The sequence below is a fragment of the Thunnus maccoyii genome, chromosome 5 (assembly GCF_910596095.1).
Source record: "Thunnus maccoyii chromosome 5, fThuMac1.1, whole genome shotgun sequence".
Taxonomy (NCBI): domain Eukaryota; kingdom Metazoa; phylum Chordata; class Actinopteri; order Scombriformes; family Scombridae; genus Thunnus; species Thunnus maccoyii.
This window is the reverse complement of record NC_056537.1, coordinates 29724631-29743261: the sequence shown is the minus strand read 5'-3', so window position 1 is coordinate 29743261 and position 18631 is coordinate 29724631. Positions and strand designations below refer to the sequence as shown.

Here is an 18631-nt window from a genome sequence, read left to right as displayed (position 1 = left end):
TATGAGAGGCACAGTAGCCTATTCTGTGTTTTCATTGGAGCCCACATATAAACATTTAAGCAGGACACTGAGCCTTTAACAACAAATTAACCACCCTCTAGGTGGCTTCAGTCCTTAATAATTTAACTACATGAGCTCCTTTAGACCTTATGAGATCATGCATGTGTGGATGTGTTTGAATGTATTACAAACAGATATATCCTGAGGAGCCATTTATGTATAATAGGCTAAATTTTGAGGTGCTTCATAACATTTGACTGCTCTTATGTGCTGCAAGAAAACGGTAGGTTGTGCATCTTTAACTTCTAAAGTGTCTTTTTTCAAAAAAAAAAAAAAAAAAAAAAAGTGGTCCGGACTCCCCAGAGGGACTGCAAGAAATAACTGAGGAGGAGTCACAACTCAGAAATATTAAACTTGTGATGAGGAGTCACACGCACGCTATTTAGTTCAACCACGCCGTACACTAAATGCACTTCCGAACTACTTTTATTTTGAGGGCGGAATCATCTGTTTTTCCGGCGTTGCAGCCGCGCAATAACGCATCTGCCAGCAGAGATGGAGCGCCTGGTGGTCGCAGTACGCACATCTTGACACACACAGCGCGCGTACACACTGACACAGTGAGACAGGTAAAGGAAAAATAAAACATTGGTGTGTTTTGTCTCCGTCGACCTTCACAGCAACCTCGCAGGCTCATGGAGAGCGGAGCCCTGCTTGTCCGCACCGGGGGCAGGTTGATCGGATGCCTTTCACCACACCAGCGCCGTTAGATGTTTTCCATTCAGGATTAATTGGTTGACCAATGGCTCCCAAACATGCGCTCCTATCCAGCAGCGGCAGCGGCCCCGGGGTCGGAGGGGTAAATAATAAAGAAGACCCCCGCTCTCTATGTCCGACGGCATGGATCCTGGATGCCGGGATGGTGGCCGTCTGCTCGCCGAGGAACGGGAAGAGGACGCGGGCGCTGGATGGGATGCTGGCCCGGTGGTTTGTGACCATCGGCACCGTGCTGATGCTGATGATGCAGTGCTCCTTGGCCGCTGACGGTAAGACAGTGATGCTTGCTGTGTTATTATCCAACCTGTAAGAGTGTTCCTGATGGGTTATAACCATATAGCCTAAATAGACCCTAAACAGCATATGACCTGAGCCTGAGCTGCTCTGAATGTTGAAACTCCCTTTTCCGTTCAAGCTTGATTGCTTTATTCTGTCATTAATGTTTTTCTTTATTAGCTTAATTAGAGAGAGGTTATTGTGTGGAAGAGTTTCTCAGACTCTGTTAGATGTCAGTGATAACCTGTAAAAACAACCGCTGTGTTGTATAAGCCATGGCAGTCATTTTGATGCGTCTGGAGCTGTTTTGGTGATCTCTGAGGGCTTTGGTGACTCTCTCGTAGCCTACATATTTTCATATTTCTAACTCATTCTTCTAACTATATTTAAAATGACGTTCCTTTTGTATTTAAGCCATCGGTGTGGTCGCACACAAGCTCTGACCGATGTCACGTCCCCAAACAGGCATCCGGAGCGCACCGTGGACCGCAGCGCTGCGCCGCGCAGCCACAACACTCACCGCGGCAGTCTCTCTCTCTCTCTCTCTCTCTCTCTCCCCCCTCTGTTTCTTTGCATTAAGCGCGAAACTTTTTATTCATTCATGGAGCATTGAGCCCCGAGGTCGTCAACCTCCAACACATCCATAGGGGACGTTTCATAGCCGGCACAGATAAATAATTGATGATCTCCGTGTCCTCACAGCCATCCGAGGAAAACACAAAAATAGCAGCAGAGACACGTTCACATAATTCCATCATATACTCCTTTATCTACAGCTCTGTAAGAAGACCAGGCATGTATATATGATATACATTATAATATTAATATTATAATGATAACAAAAGCAGTTTAACCTTAAGGTCAGTTTTAACGTGGTTTATTTGGTTATAATTTCGCTTGGTTTTACGCATTTAACCTCCCAGGAAAGATTAATAATTAATTAATAATAACAACAGCTATTTATTGCGTCTTAAACATGAACCTCAGCCAACCTCTAGTTGTCGCTGTTTGTCATTTGCAAGCCATTTTGAGTTTGGAGGACGCCCGGCTGGCACTTAGTTAAATTTGCGTTGATTATTTCTCTGCGTAGATTACAGGTTCTTGACAATAAATGAATATCGACGCAGTCAGTATACAAAGAAATGTCATAAGTACCCACACAAAGTGATCAAACTGACTTTGCATTCAGCACACATTCACAAAATGAAGATGCAGCACAAATGCGTCCAAGGATCCAATTGTTAAGGTTCACAGAAGCAACCAGCTATTAAAGGATCAATTAACCCAAATCACATAAAACATATAGTCATACAGATAGTTCAGGGTTTAGTTTTATTTGCAGAGGTTTGGAGATATTGGCTACTCAGACTTGTGACACCAACTCACGACGTATGTGAATGGAATCTCATTGTCGGCGCCCACAGTCCTGAAGATGACATTTGAAAAACTTAAATGTCAAATGTCCTGTCTCCTTTCAGAAATAATGACTCCGTTTTACTCAGGATAATCTGCTGTGGACAGTTCTAAGAATGAGATGTGGCATTTCTGAAGTTTGTCAAATATTTATTCACATTTTCTCCATTAAAATCATCCGATAAAACTACAAAGAATAGAGCAAGTCTCAAGTATTCATTAGCTGTCCCGATACAAATAATGCATGAATACAAGAGATAAGTCTCTACCCAAACCAAAGACAAAAAAAGAAACAAATATAAGAAGCGCTACCTTAAATACACCTCAGTTTCTTTTCATGTACCATAGGATACACTGATTACATCATATGTTGTGAGTATGTCATGTTTGCTAAGTGATGCTTACTTTATGTGAATCTAGTAATCCAGGTTCCTGCATTGTTTGGTGGCACGTGGCTCTCAGAGCTCCATAAAATTGTTCTTCTTGCTATTAAGTCATTAATCTATTAATTTGGAGAAACTTTGACGACCTCAGGAGTTTTTTCTTCCTCTATCCATTGAAATCAAACGTGTATTATTTGTGTAAGAATGCCTTCTTATCTCTACAAATATGATTTGGGGCCAGACAACAATGTATCCTGCCTAAACACACCATGTACAAACACTCAGGACTCCCATATCTCTTTATAAAATAACAAGCCTTCAATGCCAGCCTTCTAAGTTTCCTAAAATGTAGTAATTAGAGGACAAAACCAGAGCAAATGGCCTCTTTCAGTTTTACACTTACATCACAGGTCTTACTGGCTGCTCTGCTGACTTACTTCTGGTTTAATGTGATAATTATTTAAGCGGTTGACTTGCGAGTGACAGTCAGGATGTCAGAAGAAGACTGTCACTCAGTACCACTTTAGCAACCTCTTATTAACTTTCAGATTCGGAAGTAATGTAATACTGGCTCGTCGTGCTAACACGCATTGCCACTCCTCCGGGTGTCATTTGAGGTTAATAAAGGAAGACTCCGCCCTGTTATAAGCCCAAATTTATTAAATGCATCACTCCTAGTTTAGCGTAGATTTGAGAATGACAGCAAGAATGTAGAATATGGAGAAGATTGCCAAAATATTTGGAAAAAGGCAGTTTATCTGCCCAGCCTCCTGAGTTAAATCTTAGCAAATCGCCCACTCACTCTCAACATATCCTCTTTTATATCATGCTGCTGTGCCACTTAAGAGCGAGCGTTTCCATAGCATGGCTTGGGGAGGTTTGACGTTCTCTCTCTTACCTGGTTACTCAAACACTCAGCTGTTCCAGGTCTTTTTAGAGAGAAAAAATCCCACAGTGTTTTTGTTCTCTCCATCTCCATTTATAACAAAAAAAGATGTTTTGTAGGCTGATGTGATGCCTTGATGGTGTGTGTGTGTTTGTGTATGTGTGAGTATTTGTGTCTGCAGGCATATACAGTACGTGTGTGTGTGTGTGTAGGTGTTTTCTTTAATAGGTCTACAGAGATCTTCATCCTCAGTCAATAGCTGAGATCTATTGGTCTGTGTTACCATGGGAACGGATGTGCAGCTAGTACTTTTCTCACTGTGTGTCTGTGTTTGTCAGTCAGGGATTGAAATAACATCTGAGTAAGTGCCAGGTTAGAGTCTTGTTGCCTAATAATCAGCGTCAGATGACACACCAGTGGAGATGAAACGCTCTCTCTAAAGCACTGGGAGATCTGTTGGGTTTGAAGTGAACTCAAACCTTCTGCTTCCAACATCCGGTTTTCTGGTCATCTCTGAGTCACTCGCTACATACAGCAGTTGTTTTGATACAATTACACATCATTTGTATATGTGACCTTTTCTTTTTTTTTTTTTTACCTCATTCTTTAATAGACATATTTTACAAACAGTTCAAGGTAAGCTGGCAGCATGACAGCATTTCTTCCCGTTATTTAGATGAAGTGGTACTGTCCAGAGGGATCTGGGGAACAAAGGAAGATTTAGAGATTGGGCTGCAGCCAGTGACTAATTTTTTTAGAATTAACATGAGCAAGTGGCAAGATGATAGACTGTCTTAGGGGAATAACAATATCTCATAGCCTTTCTCTTGATATCTTAGTAGTCTAATTGTTTAGTTGCTAAGAGACCACAGATCACATACATATAATGACATACATGAAACAATCACTGTAATATTGGCGACTATATATATATTACATCTGATTACATCTGAGGGCTCATCTGAAATTTTTTGATACTATTGCCAATACGATACCTGAGTTTTGGTACTGATTCCAAAGCAACACTTTTTTTTAAATGTTGAGTAATATTCAAATTTTAATTTAACAAAGAAGCCAAACTTCTCAATTGTCAAATGTGTCTAAACACACAGAGTCAGCCCCAGTCTAAAATTGGCTAAAATTATGATTGAAGTCAGGAATTATCTGATCTACAAACAACTAAACATGATATTAAATATAAATGAAAAAAATGTGAATTCATTTATCAATTTGGAGACTTGTCGCTGGATTTAGCATGTCATTAAGGGACTTCTTCAGATGGCTTTTCACAAAAGACATCTAGCAACCAATCTAGCTACTTTTTCCCATCATGGGCACCAATGTTAAATTGTCAGTTCACAAAAAGTTCAATAAAAACACATTTTCTCATGTACCTCTGGTGGTATTTAGTGATGCAGATAGTGCAAACTTGTTAGCTTAGCTTGTTTACTAATGGGACAGTAACTTCAGTTTGGTCCAAAGACGTATTTGTACCATCAACTCCAGTCTCATAACTCTTTGCAAACCACTGCTCTTTTATGGAACAGTTTTTACTGTTAGAGGAGGTTAAATAAAAGTGAATGGTCTAACACAGCTAATAAGCTACGATAGCTTCCTCCATTTTGGATTCTGCAGCTCTTCATCAGCTCAAAGGTCAGCACTGTCAAGATGGCTTACTATTGGTTAATGGCGTGAATTTGTGGGTCAAAGCTCACCAAAGTTGAAGTTGACTCAAAAAATCCATATAATCCATATCAACATTTTAAACTCAGGTGAGATCTCTCAAGTGGCAGAACAAAAGGAGGAACAGACTCTACTCGCTTCCTTTACTGAGGGTGATGACGGCCAGAACCAAAAGTCCACAGAATTCACATATTAGACGAGCACTCACAATTTTTTTTCCTAGCATTTCACTTTTTATTAAATGAGTGGCAACAGTCGACTTTACACGTGGACGTTTGAGTCTCTGCCTTCCTCAGCGTGTGTGTGGGAGGTGTGTCGCTGCTCTGTTTTAGTGTTTAAAAAAAGTAACACTGATTGCTGTGATGCAGGTGCTGTAATTAAAGGTTAACGTTTTCAAGGTCATAAATGATGCACTAATTGATGATTTTCATTAAATCTAGAGGGATGCTGCATCCTCATAGTGACTGTGTATGAGACAACGTGTTTCCTTATTTTCTTGGTCTTAAACGAAGGAATCAGACAAACCCTCTGGAGTCTAATAGCCTGGGTGGGACTGTGAGGAATTGAATAGCTGGCCACAGAGTCATTGATAAATCCTTTGCTGTTCATCATTTATCTGTTGTCATCAATTAAAGTGATCGATTGTGCTGATTAGGTACAGTACAGCCTGGCTCCTCTCTGTCTCTTGTGGTTTCTGAGAGCGGAAGAGTTGGCTGAGGATCAGAGGGTCTGCGCTCACACAATCTGATTAAAAGTTTAGTGTCTGTAACTGGGAAAAGTTTCTTGTGATGCATCTATCCAGAAGAGAAGCAATGTTACAATGAACATTGTTACAAAGAACAGAAATGTTATAAGCATGAGAGCAGGTATTCAGTCAGATTCAGATGCTTATTGAGGTTGATTTTGAATGTGATACAAAACTTAAAGAAAAGACTGGTATTGAGATGGTGTTTCATGCATGCTGCTACTCTAGCAACATACAAGCACACACATATCTTGTATCAGTGAGCTTGATGAGATCAGGATGTATAGCTGTCAAACTGTTAAAGCTGATCAGGAAACAAAACTGTGTAACAACCAACATAACATACCTAATTTGGGGTTGCAATGAATTTTCAAAAGGATAAAATCTATGCATGTTCATCTTTGCAGAGCTTTATTAAATGTGAAAGGAGAATGACTTACCTGCATACGTCAATTTTAGCAAATTTTTCTCATAATCGTGGTTTTGTGGTGCACTTAGGCACCGAGCTCGTATTTAATGCATGGGGACTGTCAGATGCGATAACTCTGAAAACTTTGATGATGGTTGACAGATGAGAACACTTGCTGTGCTACAACCTCCTTTATTTGATGTCAACTACTTGGTTTCATAAGGATTCTCACTCACACATGATCACTCAGTTCATTGGTTTAGAAACTCTGACAAATTGAATGAATGGCAGCACACGCTCTGCTGTGTCCTCTTCAGCACTGAAGTAAATAACATTTACAAGATCCAATCCAAAAGGTTCCCGAAGCCGCAGTTCACTTCTGCTCAATTTATTTTGTGTCACAGCACGTCTCAGAAGATGTATTAAGAAGGCTTTGCCACCAAACTTTGGCAAATGAAGCACAGTGCTGCGGCAAGTTTGGTAAAGGCTCAGTGATGTTTTTCAGCCCATGATGGTGGCAACAGTTATGAGACGTACAATAATATGCTATGAGATGCCAAGTTGCTGTGAGGCAAACACAAAAATCAGGACCCCTTACCCAAGAAAACAAAACAGAAAATTTGAAGAGTGACATCTAGAATGTGGTGCTTTTCTTTAGTTCAACCACTATTTTACTCGTTGTAGTAGCCTAAAGGATAGGTTCAAGTCTTTAAACAATACTCACATCATTTTGGTTGCTATAATAATTTCTCCTCTCCATCATCATGATGATCTGTCTGGTCAATATGAAACTACTACAGTTTGCTTAGTTTATAAAGACTGGAGGCAGAGGGAAAGAGTACATGGTCCAGTACATAACTCCCTGTACAACCACAACTTTCGTTGTTTACACTTCAGTTTTTGTACAGTATAGTACAGCTATAGCCATTAGATGATTGCCTTAGCTTAGCATAAGAACTTGAAACAGGGGCAAACAGCTAGCCTTTAGTTTCTTTTGTACGGATTAAACAAATTAGATGTAACGCGGTATCAACAGCAAGAAAGTGAATAAGCATATCACCCAAAATGTCAAACTGTTCCTTTACCACAAGCATTAAGTCATAATCCCAAATGATCTACAGTTTGATTGATAAAATTCATGAATTTATTATTACATTGATCAAAATAAATAAATAAGGCTGAAAGATTAATACTTTTTTCATACTAAAATGTTCATAAACACCATATACATTCGACATGTCAATCATATGGCCTTATCATCACTTTTTAAAGTTTAATCTTTGCTATCATAGCATGTATCATTGGTTTAATGGTCAACAATATTCTGTGAGTCATCTGTGGCTCTTGTTAGGCTGTGTGAACTGATTTAGAACAGTTTTGATTACAGCTATATTGGTAGTGTATCTATGCAGTATATGACTTTGATAGACACCTGAGACCAATCAGAAGAGAGCATTGTCGCTGACCTTGTAAAAAATCCATAGAGATCCATCATCTATGGTCATTCCATGGAACTCCCCTTAGTTGTAACCACTTGTCTTACTGAGATGCTGAACCATGAACATGGACTATCAACACTATTTCCTGAAAAGTTGCATGTTGTATCTTTAATTCATGCCAGCTGCTCATGCTCAGACCTCAGCTGTCCCTCTTTGCACACTGTATCACACTGTAGCTATGCTCCCCTTTTTTCCTTTGTCTGAAGAGCTGAGGTGATCAGAGGTGTGCAGTACATCTAAGAGGATTCTGGCTGGAATCAGTACAAGATCCTGTATGTGGTCCCAGAGGAGGGAGGGGGGCCCGAGCACTGCATCATCCCCGCACATGTTCCCAGCATTAAAGCAGCAGAGGCTCGTTTTGCATCTCTCTGCTTGGCTGCACTCCGCTCTGTACTTCTCTGTGCTGCTCTGATTATGCACTGCTGGGGCTCTTCACACCAACAAGGGAAAAAAGAGAAATCGGATGGAAGTTTGGATTATATGCGCGATACAAATTCAAACCAGAACCATGAGACTATTCAGACCATGGAGACTTAATTAAATACTGCCCACCAATAACAGTATAATGTGCTGCAAGAAAGAGAGGTGCCATTTTTTTGCCAAACAGCTCCATTTTCTCATAGCGTTGTCAGTCTTCTTTGCAATATTTGTCGTTTATGATACATTTGTACCTCAGAGACTCTTCTTCACTGCAGGTAGACTGTGTAATGATGCCTGCTGTCATGCTAAACGCCTCTTCTGGCAGCACTGTCATTCCTCTCTCTGTTGCCAGGCAGAAACACGGAGAGGCAGCTTTATTAAGTCTTACGAGGAAGCACTAATGAACCGATATGATTGACACAACTGTGTTTGAGTTACGGTTCTCTCTCTTAAGCCACAACGTGATTGTGAGTGAGCTTCACCGAGCTAAACGTCTCTGACAGAAAGTGTTTATCTGAGCCAGGGTACACCTCAGCCTTTTACCCTCTATCATACATAATAGCAGGAAGACACACACACACACACATTCAACGCAACCCTCAACATAACAGACAGCTCCTTTCTGCTGCACTCCGAGTTAATAATCTATTTCTGGAATATGTGTGTACGTGTGTGTGTGTAAGTTTGAGTGGGGAAGATTGAGAGAGACTCAAAGACAGAGATGGAATGAGAGAGAGAGAGAGAGAGAGAGAGGTTTTCATATGCAGATCATAAATATTTCTCCAGCTTGTACATTAAATACATTATGCATGGCAGGGCCCTGCTACAAATCATATGAGTAGGCAGAAGCTCTTTTGGATAAATTGATTTTATAATCCCAATTAGCCACACTTTGTTTTTTTTTTTTTACTAATCTGTGGGGGCTGTGTGTGAGAAGTTGTGTGTTTCATCATCGGTGTGTTTGAGAAACGGTTAATTATTTTCCGCCAGTCTCACGTGAGAAGCGCTTTGATGTACAAAGCATCTTTACATGAGAACACTTCTCATGTTCAAAGCTCATTCGTGTGTGCACTCGGTACACAATATGGAGTCTGCTCAGTGTCATGCAATGCGGGATGTGAAGTGTGTACGTCTTAATGTGTCTGTAGGGATCTGCAGGAGTGTGTGGGTGTTTAGCTCGTTGCGGTAAACCTGAGACATCTGTGTGTGCACACAGAATACATATCACGCTCCCCTCCAGATGTAATGTAATATAGAAAAGGTGCCGCGTTTTAATTACCATGTGTACTGACCAATGAATCTCTGCATTGCGTGTAATAAGGGAAACTATGGAAACTTAAAGGGTCAATTCATGCAGATCACATACACGGAAACTATATTTTCTCACTGAGCCCTAGTGATATCTGGCCCTGCATGTAATTTTGGGTTTATTTGCAGAGGTTTTATTTGATCTTTTCCAATTGTGTGTCTGCTAAAAATGAATTTACACAGAGGAAGAAAAAAAGGTGTAGCTACACCTCAAAATGACAGTGTTTTACTTCACAAATGATTTGTGTTGTCAGGACTTTGTCTGGATTATTGATACAGGAGTGTTTTAAGCCATCAGCTAAACAGAAGATGATCTGCAGTCAGATTTCAGGGACTAAATTAAAGAGTGAATTATAGACTTTTTAAACCCCGGTGGAACATTTGATCCTTCAGTTAATCTAAAAACTTGAAAATGAACAGATTTGGAAATACATCGCTCTTACACAAAGACAATTTTTCATCCAATTGTTTATTGTCTTCTCATGTATTTATTTTAGATACATTTCCTCTTAAACCGGACCACCAGGTGCATTCAGTAGCTGTGCTGGAGCTGCATATCACATGATGTAATGGAATCGCAGGGCTGCCAGCTCTCACGCATCGACCATGAGACTCATGCAATCAACACTTTTCACATGCAGTGAAAAATAAATTCATAACTGCTAATGTTGCGGTGCGAAAAGAAGACACCGACAGCGTCTCTCCTCTTGCGCCGTGTGCCGTGCACACGCGGGCAGGAGTGAGAGTAAGTTACTTTGGTAACAGGGACACTCTGTGTCTCTGTTGATCTGAAACTTTCACACGATACTGTTCTTAATGCATTCTTGGTTTTCACAGCACCCTCAGTCTAACTAATATAATGCAGTTGGCTGTTTCTTGACTTAATCCAAAAGGTTAGGTGGTGTAGAAATGCACAAAATTTGTTTTGAATCACAATATTTTTTCTGGGGGAGGACCATTTAGCTAATGGAAATTTCAATTCCATTTAGCAGCTTCAGTTTCAGGGTTCTTCTGTGCTGATCACACTGTCATGACTTACTGGGATGCTTGAATGGAACAGAGCCATCGTTAAGGTTATTAACACCAGTGCTTTTCCTACTGTGGCAAGTTAAAGTGTCTGCTGTGAGAAAAGGCCTATTAGTACACAAAGTGAGGTCACCTCTTGAGCAGAGGTCTAATCATCCAATAACTCAAAACACCTGTGTGTGTGTGTGTGTGTGTGTGTGTGTGCAGGGTCTTTATGACAGTCAGATGGGGTTTTAAATGTGGAAGAAGTAGGAGAATTTTATGAATCCACAAAAAGGAGAATTTTTGATCCTTCAGTTAATCTGAAAACTTAAAAATCACCAAATTTGAAAATAGTTTTTAAAGGACAATACATTTCCATCACCATTGATTCATTTTATATACATGTCCTCTAAACTTTGTTGTTTGTTCATAGCTCTGACTACTATACATGCCTCACCCCCGTACAGAGATGAATTGCTCATGTTTGTCCTGACATGTATTGATTACTATTATTATTATTTGTCCAAAGTCATTGCATGAACTAATGTCATCTCTGAATTAAACCATTGACTAGTATCTTTTCATGAGTTTAGAAAATGTTGACATGCTGCCAATGCAAATGTTAACAAAAGATCCTTGAACATATACTGTTATGAACAGAGTGTGCAGTCACTATACACAAACATTTGTTCTTTATCTTTTCATTCCTGCTTGTAAGATTCACTCTGTTTGCAGCACCTTGAAAACACCAAGAAATATAATAGATGGAAGGAACAATTGAGAACATTTAGGTGATGATCCAAATGTGAAGTGTCAGTCATTATGTTATAGCTGAAATGAAACTAACGGAAATTTGTTGCCTGATCCTATTAGCGACTTTTCAAGGTCAGGAAATCAATTTTATGACTGCAAGCTGATAGAATTGTTCAGCGTTGGCAGAGGTTTGTGCTTTTAGGAGTTCTGCCTAGTTGCATGATTGAATTGACAAAAAAAAAAAAAAGGTTTTGGTGTGACCCCATCATAAAATGATCTCATAAGGTGGTGAACCCCTGTACAGGCAACAAATAATAATCTCCCCCCTGATGGAGAGCACATACTGTCCCTGGTAATGACAACTGCAGAGATGAAGTGTCAACCCTGAAATTGGAAATTTCCCTCCGGAGGGATGTCGGAGGGGACGTGCAGGGCCCAAACGACAGCAGGTGTCACACCAGTAACACGGTTTCATTTGATTTTTGATTTCTGATTGGTTAAATATGAAGTGAAGAGGCAGGAAATATCAAATGTGGAGAAGACTGACAGTGTGGGGGAAAAAACAGAAAAAGGGAGTGACAGAAGCTGATTTCCTGACTCAACTAAGCTTTTGCAGAAAATATAACAGAAGTGTGACACTCACTCAACTACAGCAACGTCATCATCGTCACCATTATTAGCACTATTGTCATCATCAACGCTGTAATTGCTGTATTCATTCAAAGACATGAAAACCAAATATTTCAGTCATATACAGTAGGTAGAAGGTGAAGAAAGGCTCAATCCTTCTTCTCCATTCCTGGATTTTACTATTCATGCAATTTGGCCTTAATTGAAGCTTATCACCTGCAGGAGTGGACTTTATTATAAGGCAAGGTAGGCAACTGCCTGGGGCCCCCAACTAAAAGGGGCCCTAAACAGCTATGGATTTATTATAATGGTTAAATATGAAACATATAACATGGTGTGACTATTCTAAGTCATTAAACCTGAAATAACGAAGAAAAGGGCACCAAAACCCTTAAAAATATTCATGTTAATATACGATGCCCCCACGCTCTACAGATTAATGGACTATTCCTTCACTGCAGCATGCCTCTCTATAGGGATGAAGAAACTCCTCCAGGTAACGTGCAATCCAACACAAAGTCAAACAGTGAAACAGAGTTGTCACAGAAAGCGTTTCAAAAGAAAAAAGAGGAAAAGTAAAGCAATTATTGTAAAAACTGTTACTCCTCCTGAAACAACTAGCAGGACCACAGTTACTATTCCTGTTGCATCGACTCACTTGTAAGATGATGGGAGCCCCCCAATTAAACACTTTAATTTATGTAGCTACTGCAGGGTAGTTTAATCTATAATGATGCATAATATTTTATCACTTCAACGCACTATATATAATTTCAGCCGCTAGGGGTCTCTCAATCAAAACAATAACAAAAGACGGAGTGTGATGACGGTGTGAAGTAGCAAGGGATCATGGGAGTTGTTGTCTTCGTTGTTAAATAACCAGCTTCACCGGGATAGGATTACTTCAGTGTTAATCATTCGGGATGTTTTTGCCGGAGCCGAATTACCTGCAGAGGTCTCCTTCTCTCTAGAAGAAACGGACCCGGAGATTACAGGTAAAAACACTGAATAAGGCTGTTTCACCTAAAAAATCAGTGTTTCTCCGACGATGTACGGCGACCACCGGACGTCCGGTACATGCTGTTAGCCGAGCTGCTGCTAACACTTGTTCAGTTTATTTCTCTTATAACTTTAGATCCAGACGTTCGGCCGGTTTCTCCCGGGGGCCGAATTATCCGCAGAGGTCTCCTCCTCTCCAAAAACAAACGTACACGCAGATTAAAATCGTTGAAAATACAAATTAAAGCTGTTGCACATATTTCTCCAACGATGTTTGGTGACAACCGGACTTCCTGGAGGTGCTGTTAGCCGAGCTGCTGCTAACGTTAGCCTAGTTTATTTATCTGATAACTTAAGATCCAGACGTCCAATGACTAAAATCCTTCTTCCGGCTAAAAGATATAGTTAAAAGCGACCTAAATTTATCATGAAAATGTGGCTTAAAACTGAATAAAGTCCATTTCTGTGGAACAACCACAACGCCTCTGTATTATCTTGAATGTGTGTAAGTTACTCTTTGGTAGACGCCATTGTAGCGGACAAACACAGCGCCGCCGTATGCATCTTGTGTGTGTTTACTCTTTGGTAGAGGAGGTATGACGCCATTGACATGCGACCAAATGAAACGGTCCGTTACTTTGATTAAATTACAGATTTCTCTGGGTTTGAAAATTGTTGGAACATTTGGGATAATGTAAGTACACAACTCAACAAAATATATAACATAGGTCTAGTTGTTTTAGACATTTTAATGTGGAATAATTACATATTATACCTTTTCAGATATTTTGTATCAAAATTACTTATCTTTAAATGTAGGGAGTACCAATATAAAGAAGCATAAGGAATATAATATTCAAGTAGCCTCAAGTATAAGTAGCCTACCTCAGGTGAGTAAATGACTGCAGTTATGGAAACCATCAACCTCCTTAATGCCATATGGTGAAAAGTAACCAAGTGCATTTACTCTAGTATTATTCTTACAGTTCTGAGGTACATGTACTTTACTTTAATATTTCCATGTTATGCAACTGTATACTTCTGCTCCACTTCTACTGGGATGATTCAGTTCCTTCTGTTTCAGGGGGAAACACTGTACTTGTCATTCTACTACATTTATCTGACTGCTTGTTACTGGTTACTTTACAGATTAAGATTTTACACACAAAATATACAATCAACAGAGAAAATATGATGACTTATGACTGATTAAACTAGCCAGCAGTATATAAAGCAGCTAAAATGAGCTCCGACATGACCAGACGTTAAGTAAATATAAGTACATTGTACTAATAATACTTCTGCACTTTACCTAAGTACATTTTTGAATGCAGGACTTTTACTTTTAACAAAGTATTGTTAGTGTGGTATTAATAGTTTAAAGATTTAAGTACTTTGTCTACGACCGCCAATACAGACATTCTTAATTAGAGAAAGGTTGAAAATAAAGCGCGAAGGGGACCCATGACTGAGTTTGCCAAGGGCCCCCAAATCACTAAATCCAACCCTGATTGCCTGTAACAACAGAGTTTTCTCTGAAAGTGATTTTTTGTCATACTCGTGCCTTTCAGCCTCAGGACCTGTAAATGAGAAGATTTAGATTTAGATTTTTTTTTTACTGTCACTGAAATGAAATAAAAATGAGGAGGACTGCTTTTGTCTGAAACCCTTGCTGTTCTTGTAAGGCTTTTATATAGTCAGACCGATGCTGGAGTGCGCCTTCAAAAGCCTCTGTGTTTTTGTTGCAGAGACTCACTCCGCCATGCTGTCTTCGACGTGTGTTTGTATCTTTCATTCGAGCCTAATCTCAAGTTGTTCCACTATTCAATTGAAAATCAGCTGCTTAGAAAATCTTCCAGGACACAGAGGATGCAACCCAACGTGTGTTGACTGCGAGAAAAGTCAATTTGTTCAGATGAAACTTGTCCTGTGGAGGCTTTTTGCTAGATGTTGATGAGTTACTCGTACCCACAGGAGGTTGTTTCAGCCTCCAAACAGGCCAACAGACAGGCGGCAGGGATTTATTTCTACTGTAGCATCTGAAAAAGGAAGAGAGGGGAGAGGGAAAGAAAGCTGGAGACAGAATGAAAATTTAATCAGCCCTTGCTTCTTAAGGGCTGACTTGGAGAGAGAAGGATTTATAGCTGCTTGGCCTCCTCTCCTTCAACTCGCCATGTATCACTGCAGTTGCTCACCTGCCTCCTTCACTCCATCATTCACTCACTGCTCTGTGTGTGTGTGTGTGTGTGTGTGCCTGTCTGTCATAGTGTCTTTCCACTAGTGTGTTTGATATGTAATGTTGACTTCACAGTTGTATGTGTAACAACCACATTTTTCCCTGTTTAAGCGTGCCAGTCAGTCCTGTAGTTACTGTGATTGTTGACTAACTCACAGCGGATACGCGGTGGAATAGAATGACAACTCAGAGGTTAATTCTATTTAATACAACCTGGCTTTTAGTTTTGTATATTTGACCATCACTGGTGAGTAGAATGTTATCACTACTGATGACCAAAACTACAAAAATAAGACCCAAGTTGTAATAAAACAGTCTTAAACCAATAGTGCAAAAATGTATTTCACAAGTTTATCTGAAGCTAGTCTTTGTGTTTTCCTGGACAGTGTTTCACTGTTGAGCTGCAGTGGACGGATAGTAACAAAAAAAGGGAAATTTGTGCTGTGACTCTTGAAGATATCTACTTGATTTGACTCATTCAGACAGCTGAAGCCTCATATTAGCTTCACATAAACATTTGAGTATTTTTTTTTCACAGAATGTGGATTTTATTCCCCATCACTTATATTGAAAGACCATTAGCAATCATCAGAACCATCTTTATTGGCCGAGTATGTTTACACATACAAGGAATTTGATTCGGTTTAGTGGCTCTTAATGTATTGATAACAACACAACAATCTTCATAAATACACACAAGGAATGAACATGTACAACTGTAAACAGAATAAAAATAGTGCAAAGAAGTGACGAGAGCAAGAATTGCTGAGATAAATATTAAATGGTAAAAAAATATGATGTTACTTTATATACATATAGTAGGTGGTTATGTACAGTATATGCTGCCTGTTCAGATATACAGTAAAGGAATCTTTTACTAGCCAGTATGAACAGGAGGAATTATTACAGCAAGATACTTGTTTTAATGGTCATATGGGAACCTGACTGTTGTTTTAAGACAGACTTGAATAAATGTGAACCTGTCCTTTAATCTCCAAAGGGGAAACTAGTTCACTCTTGCACAGACAAACAACAAAGATACAGACATCAAACCGGTCACAGCAGACAACATATGAAAGATATTCTTCCACAACAGTGGCAACATTAACACACACACTAACATGTTCCAATGACATTGGTGTTACTCAGGAGTGGGCCTAGACACTGAATAAAAAACACTAAAATGTTAATACAATTAATTATTTGGTATAAAAAAGACAACTGTAATGCACCTAAAAATGAAAGCAATAAAACAGGTGATATATATGAATGATGAACATGCTTCATGTTCAAATAAAAAAAGTTGAGGCTCATAAAACTCATCTGAATGTGATGATATAACAGCTGCAGAATGGTGGTATTAGCCTGAAATTAACTTGCTATTTCCACCAGATAAGCTGATGTTTAATGCAGTATTTCTCTTCTGTTGCATGGTGATCTTTGAAATATTCTCTTTGCTCATGTTTGATGGGAATATGAAGATTCCTATAAACAGCTTATCCTGAGTTTGACCTCAGCCAGGATTTTGGTTATTATCCTGCACACTCAGTGTATGTAAATAGCAGCTAAATCTAAGTGCCTTCAAAACCGGGGTAATTCAGGCCGCAAAATGTTTGGACTGCAGATGAATAATTACATCGTGTTTAAATGACAGCCGAATCATTTAAAAAAAAAACAAAAAAAAACGTAATACATTCCTCTACATGCATTTTAAGCCACTTCATTCGTGGTTAAAATCAAAGTCCTGCAATCAGTGACAATTAAGTGAATCAGTTTCCACGTGGTAGCTTATTTTCCTCCTTGTTGTGTAAACGGAACAATTGCTTTCAATGAGGAAGCTAATTATTCCCCTCGGGTAAATCAAAGTCAACCGGCATGGTCCTGACCTCCCTGCACACTCTGATGTCTATTTAGCAGCCCTGACAAAAAAAAAAAAAAAAAAATCTACATAAAATATTCATAACTGTGCATAATCAGACATGCTGTTCAAGACCTAGTAAAGGTGTTAGCAAGCTGTAAGCTGCCCGTGCACTCAACAACAACCCAGATTAGATTCTGTGTTTGTGAGAGGGACATGTGAAAAACACCAGTGCACCCGTCGGTTCAGATGGCTGTATGAAATTCACTGTGAAGATCAGAGGTAGTTTGCTGCAGCGGCATTATGAGGCGAGGGCCTGACTTAAAGCACCGAGAGCCTTAAGATGAAAGGTGAAAACAGCGGAGCGCGGTGTCTCTGGTTTGTAGTTTTTATACTTAAGGATTGAAGTAAAGTGCTGTCGCTGAGCTCTGTGGTGAAATCGCTTTTTTTTTTTCTTTTTTTTTTTCCAGAGACTTTAGAAGCCTGTGATGTCTTCTTAACTGGCACAAACTGTCGGTGAAGATGTTGAACTCCGCTAAGTGTGTGTATGTGCGTGATTTTATGGTTGGCTTGGTTACATAACGGCTAGAGACTAATTAGTGTAGACTTTATTCTCTTTACAGTAGTTTTAAAAACTGCAGAGATTTTATTTTCATCAACATCGCCGCGTCCTCATCGTCTCATCATCACCGGTCGGAGGCAGTGGCTGATAAAAGTCAGGTTGAGGATAATGAGGATGATGCTTAATCACATTAATACCTGTGATTTCTACTGTCAGTAATGTAATGGCAGCTTCTTATAAAACACACACACACACACACACACACAGGGTAGCGTGCCACCACAGGGGACGCGGTAAGGGCAAACACACATCAAGCGCTCAGGGCCAATCACATTCACTCAGCTCACTCATTGGTTTGTGCCGAGTCACATGGTGCATCCTGCAGCAGTTTTGGCATGTGGTTTACTGGAAAATCAATACAGCTTCACACACAGGCACACTTACTGTGTATAGACTCACACACACAAGGTTTAAAAATCATCAAGGGCCGTAACAATTCACTATGATTTTGCTTTCACATAACTGTGTGTGTTGGTGTGTGTGTGTGTGTGTCTGAGTGAGCAAGTGACCGTCTGAGTGTGTATGAGTGTGCACTTGTGTGACGACACGAGTGTGCGATGTGTTCTGTTTTGAGGGCGTACTTGAGTTAATAGTTATTCATAAGAGAATTAGTGCTTTGAACTTCCTTTCCTGTGTGTGTGTGTGTGTGCGTGTGTGTGTGTGTGCGTGCGTGCGTGTGTGTTTGTTATGACGAGTTTGTCTGTCAAACTACAAAGACGCCCGTCC

At 39.8% G+C, this 18631-nt stretch overlaps 1 protein-coding gene across 1 annotated transcript in view; it reads left to right on the top strand.

Annotated features, from left to right (window-relative positions):
• kiaa1549la (KIAA1549-like a) overlaps positions 1-18631 on the top strand; it is a 106834-nt gene that overhangs the window by 2310 nt on the left and 85893 nt on the right. The window contains exon 4 of the mRNA XM_042412236.1: positions 681-1046. Within this exon, the coding sequence (XP_042268170.1) occupies positions 803-1046 (244 nt within the window). The 5' untranslated portion in view covers positions 681-802. The remainder of the gene's footprint in view (positions 1-680; positions 1047-18631) is intronic.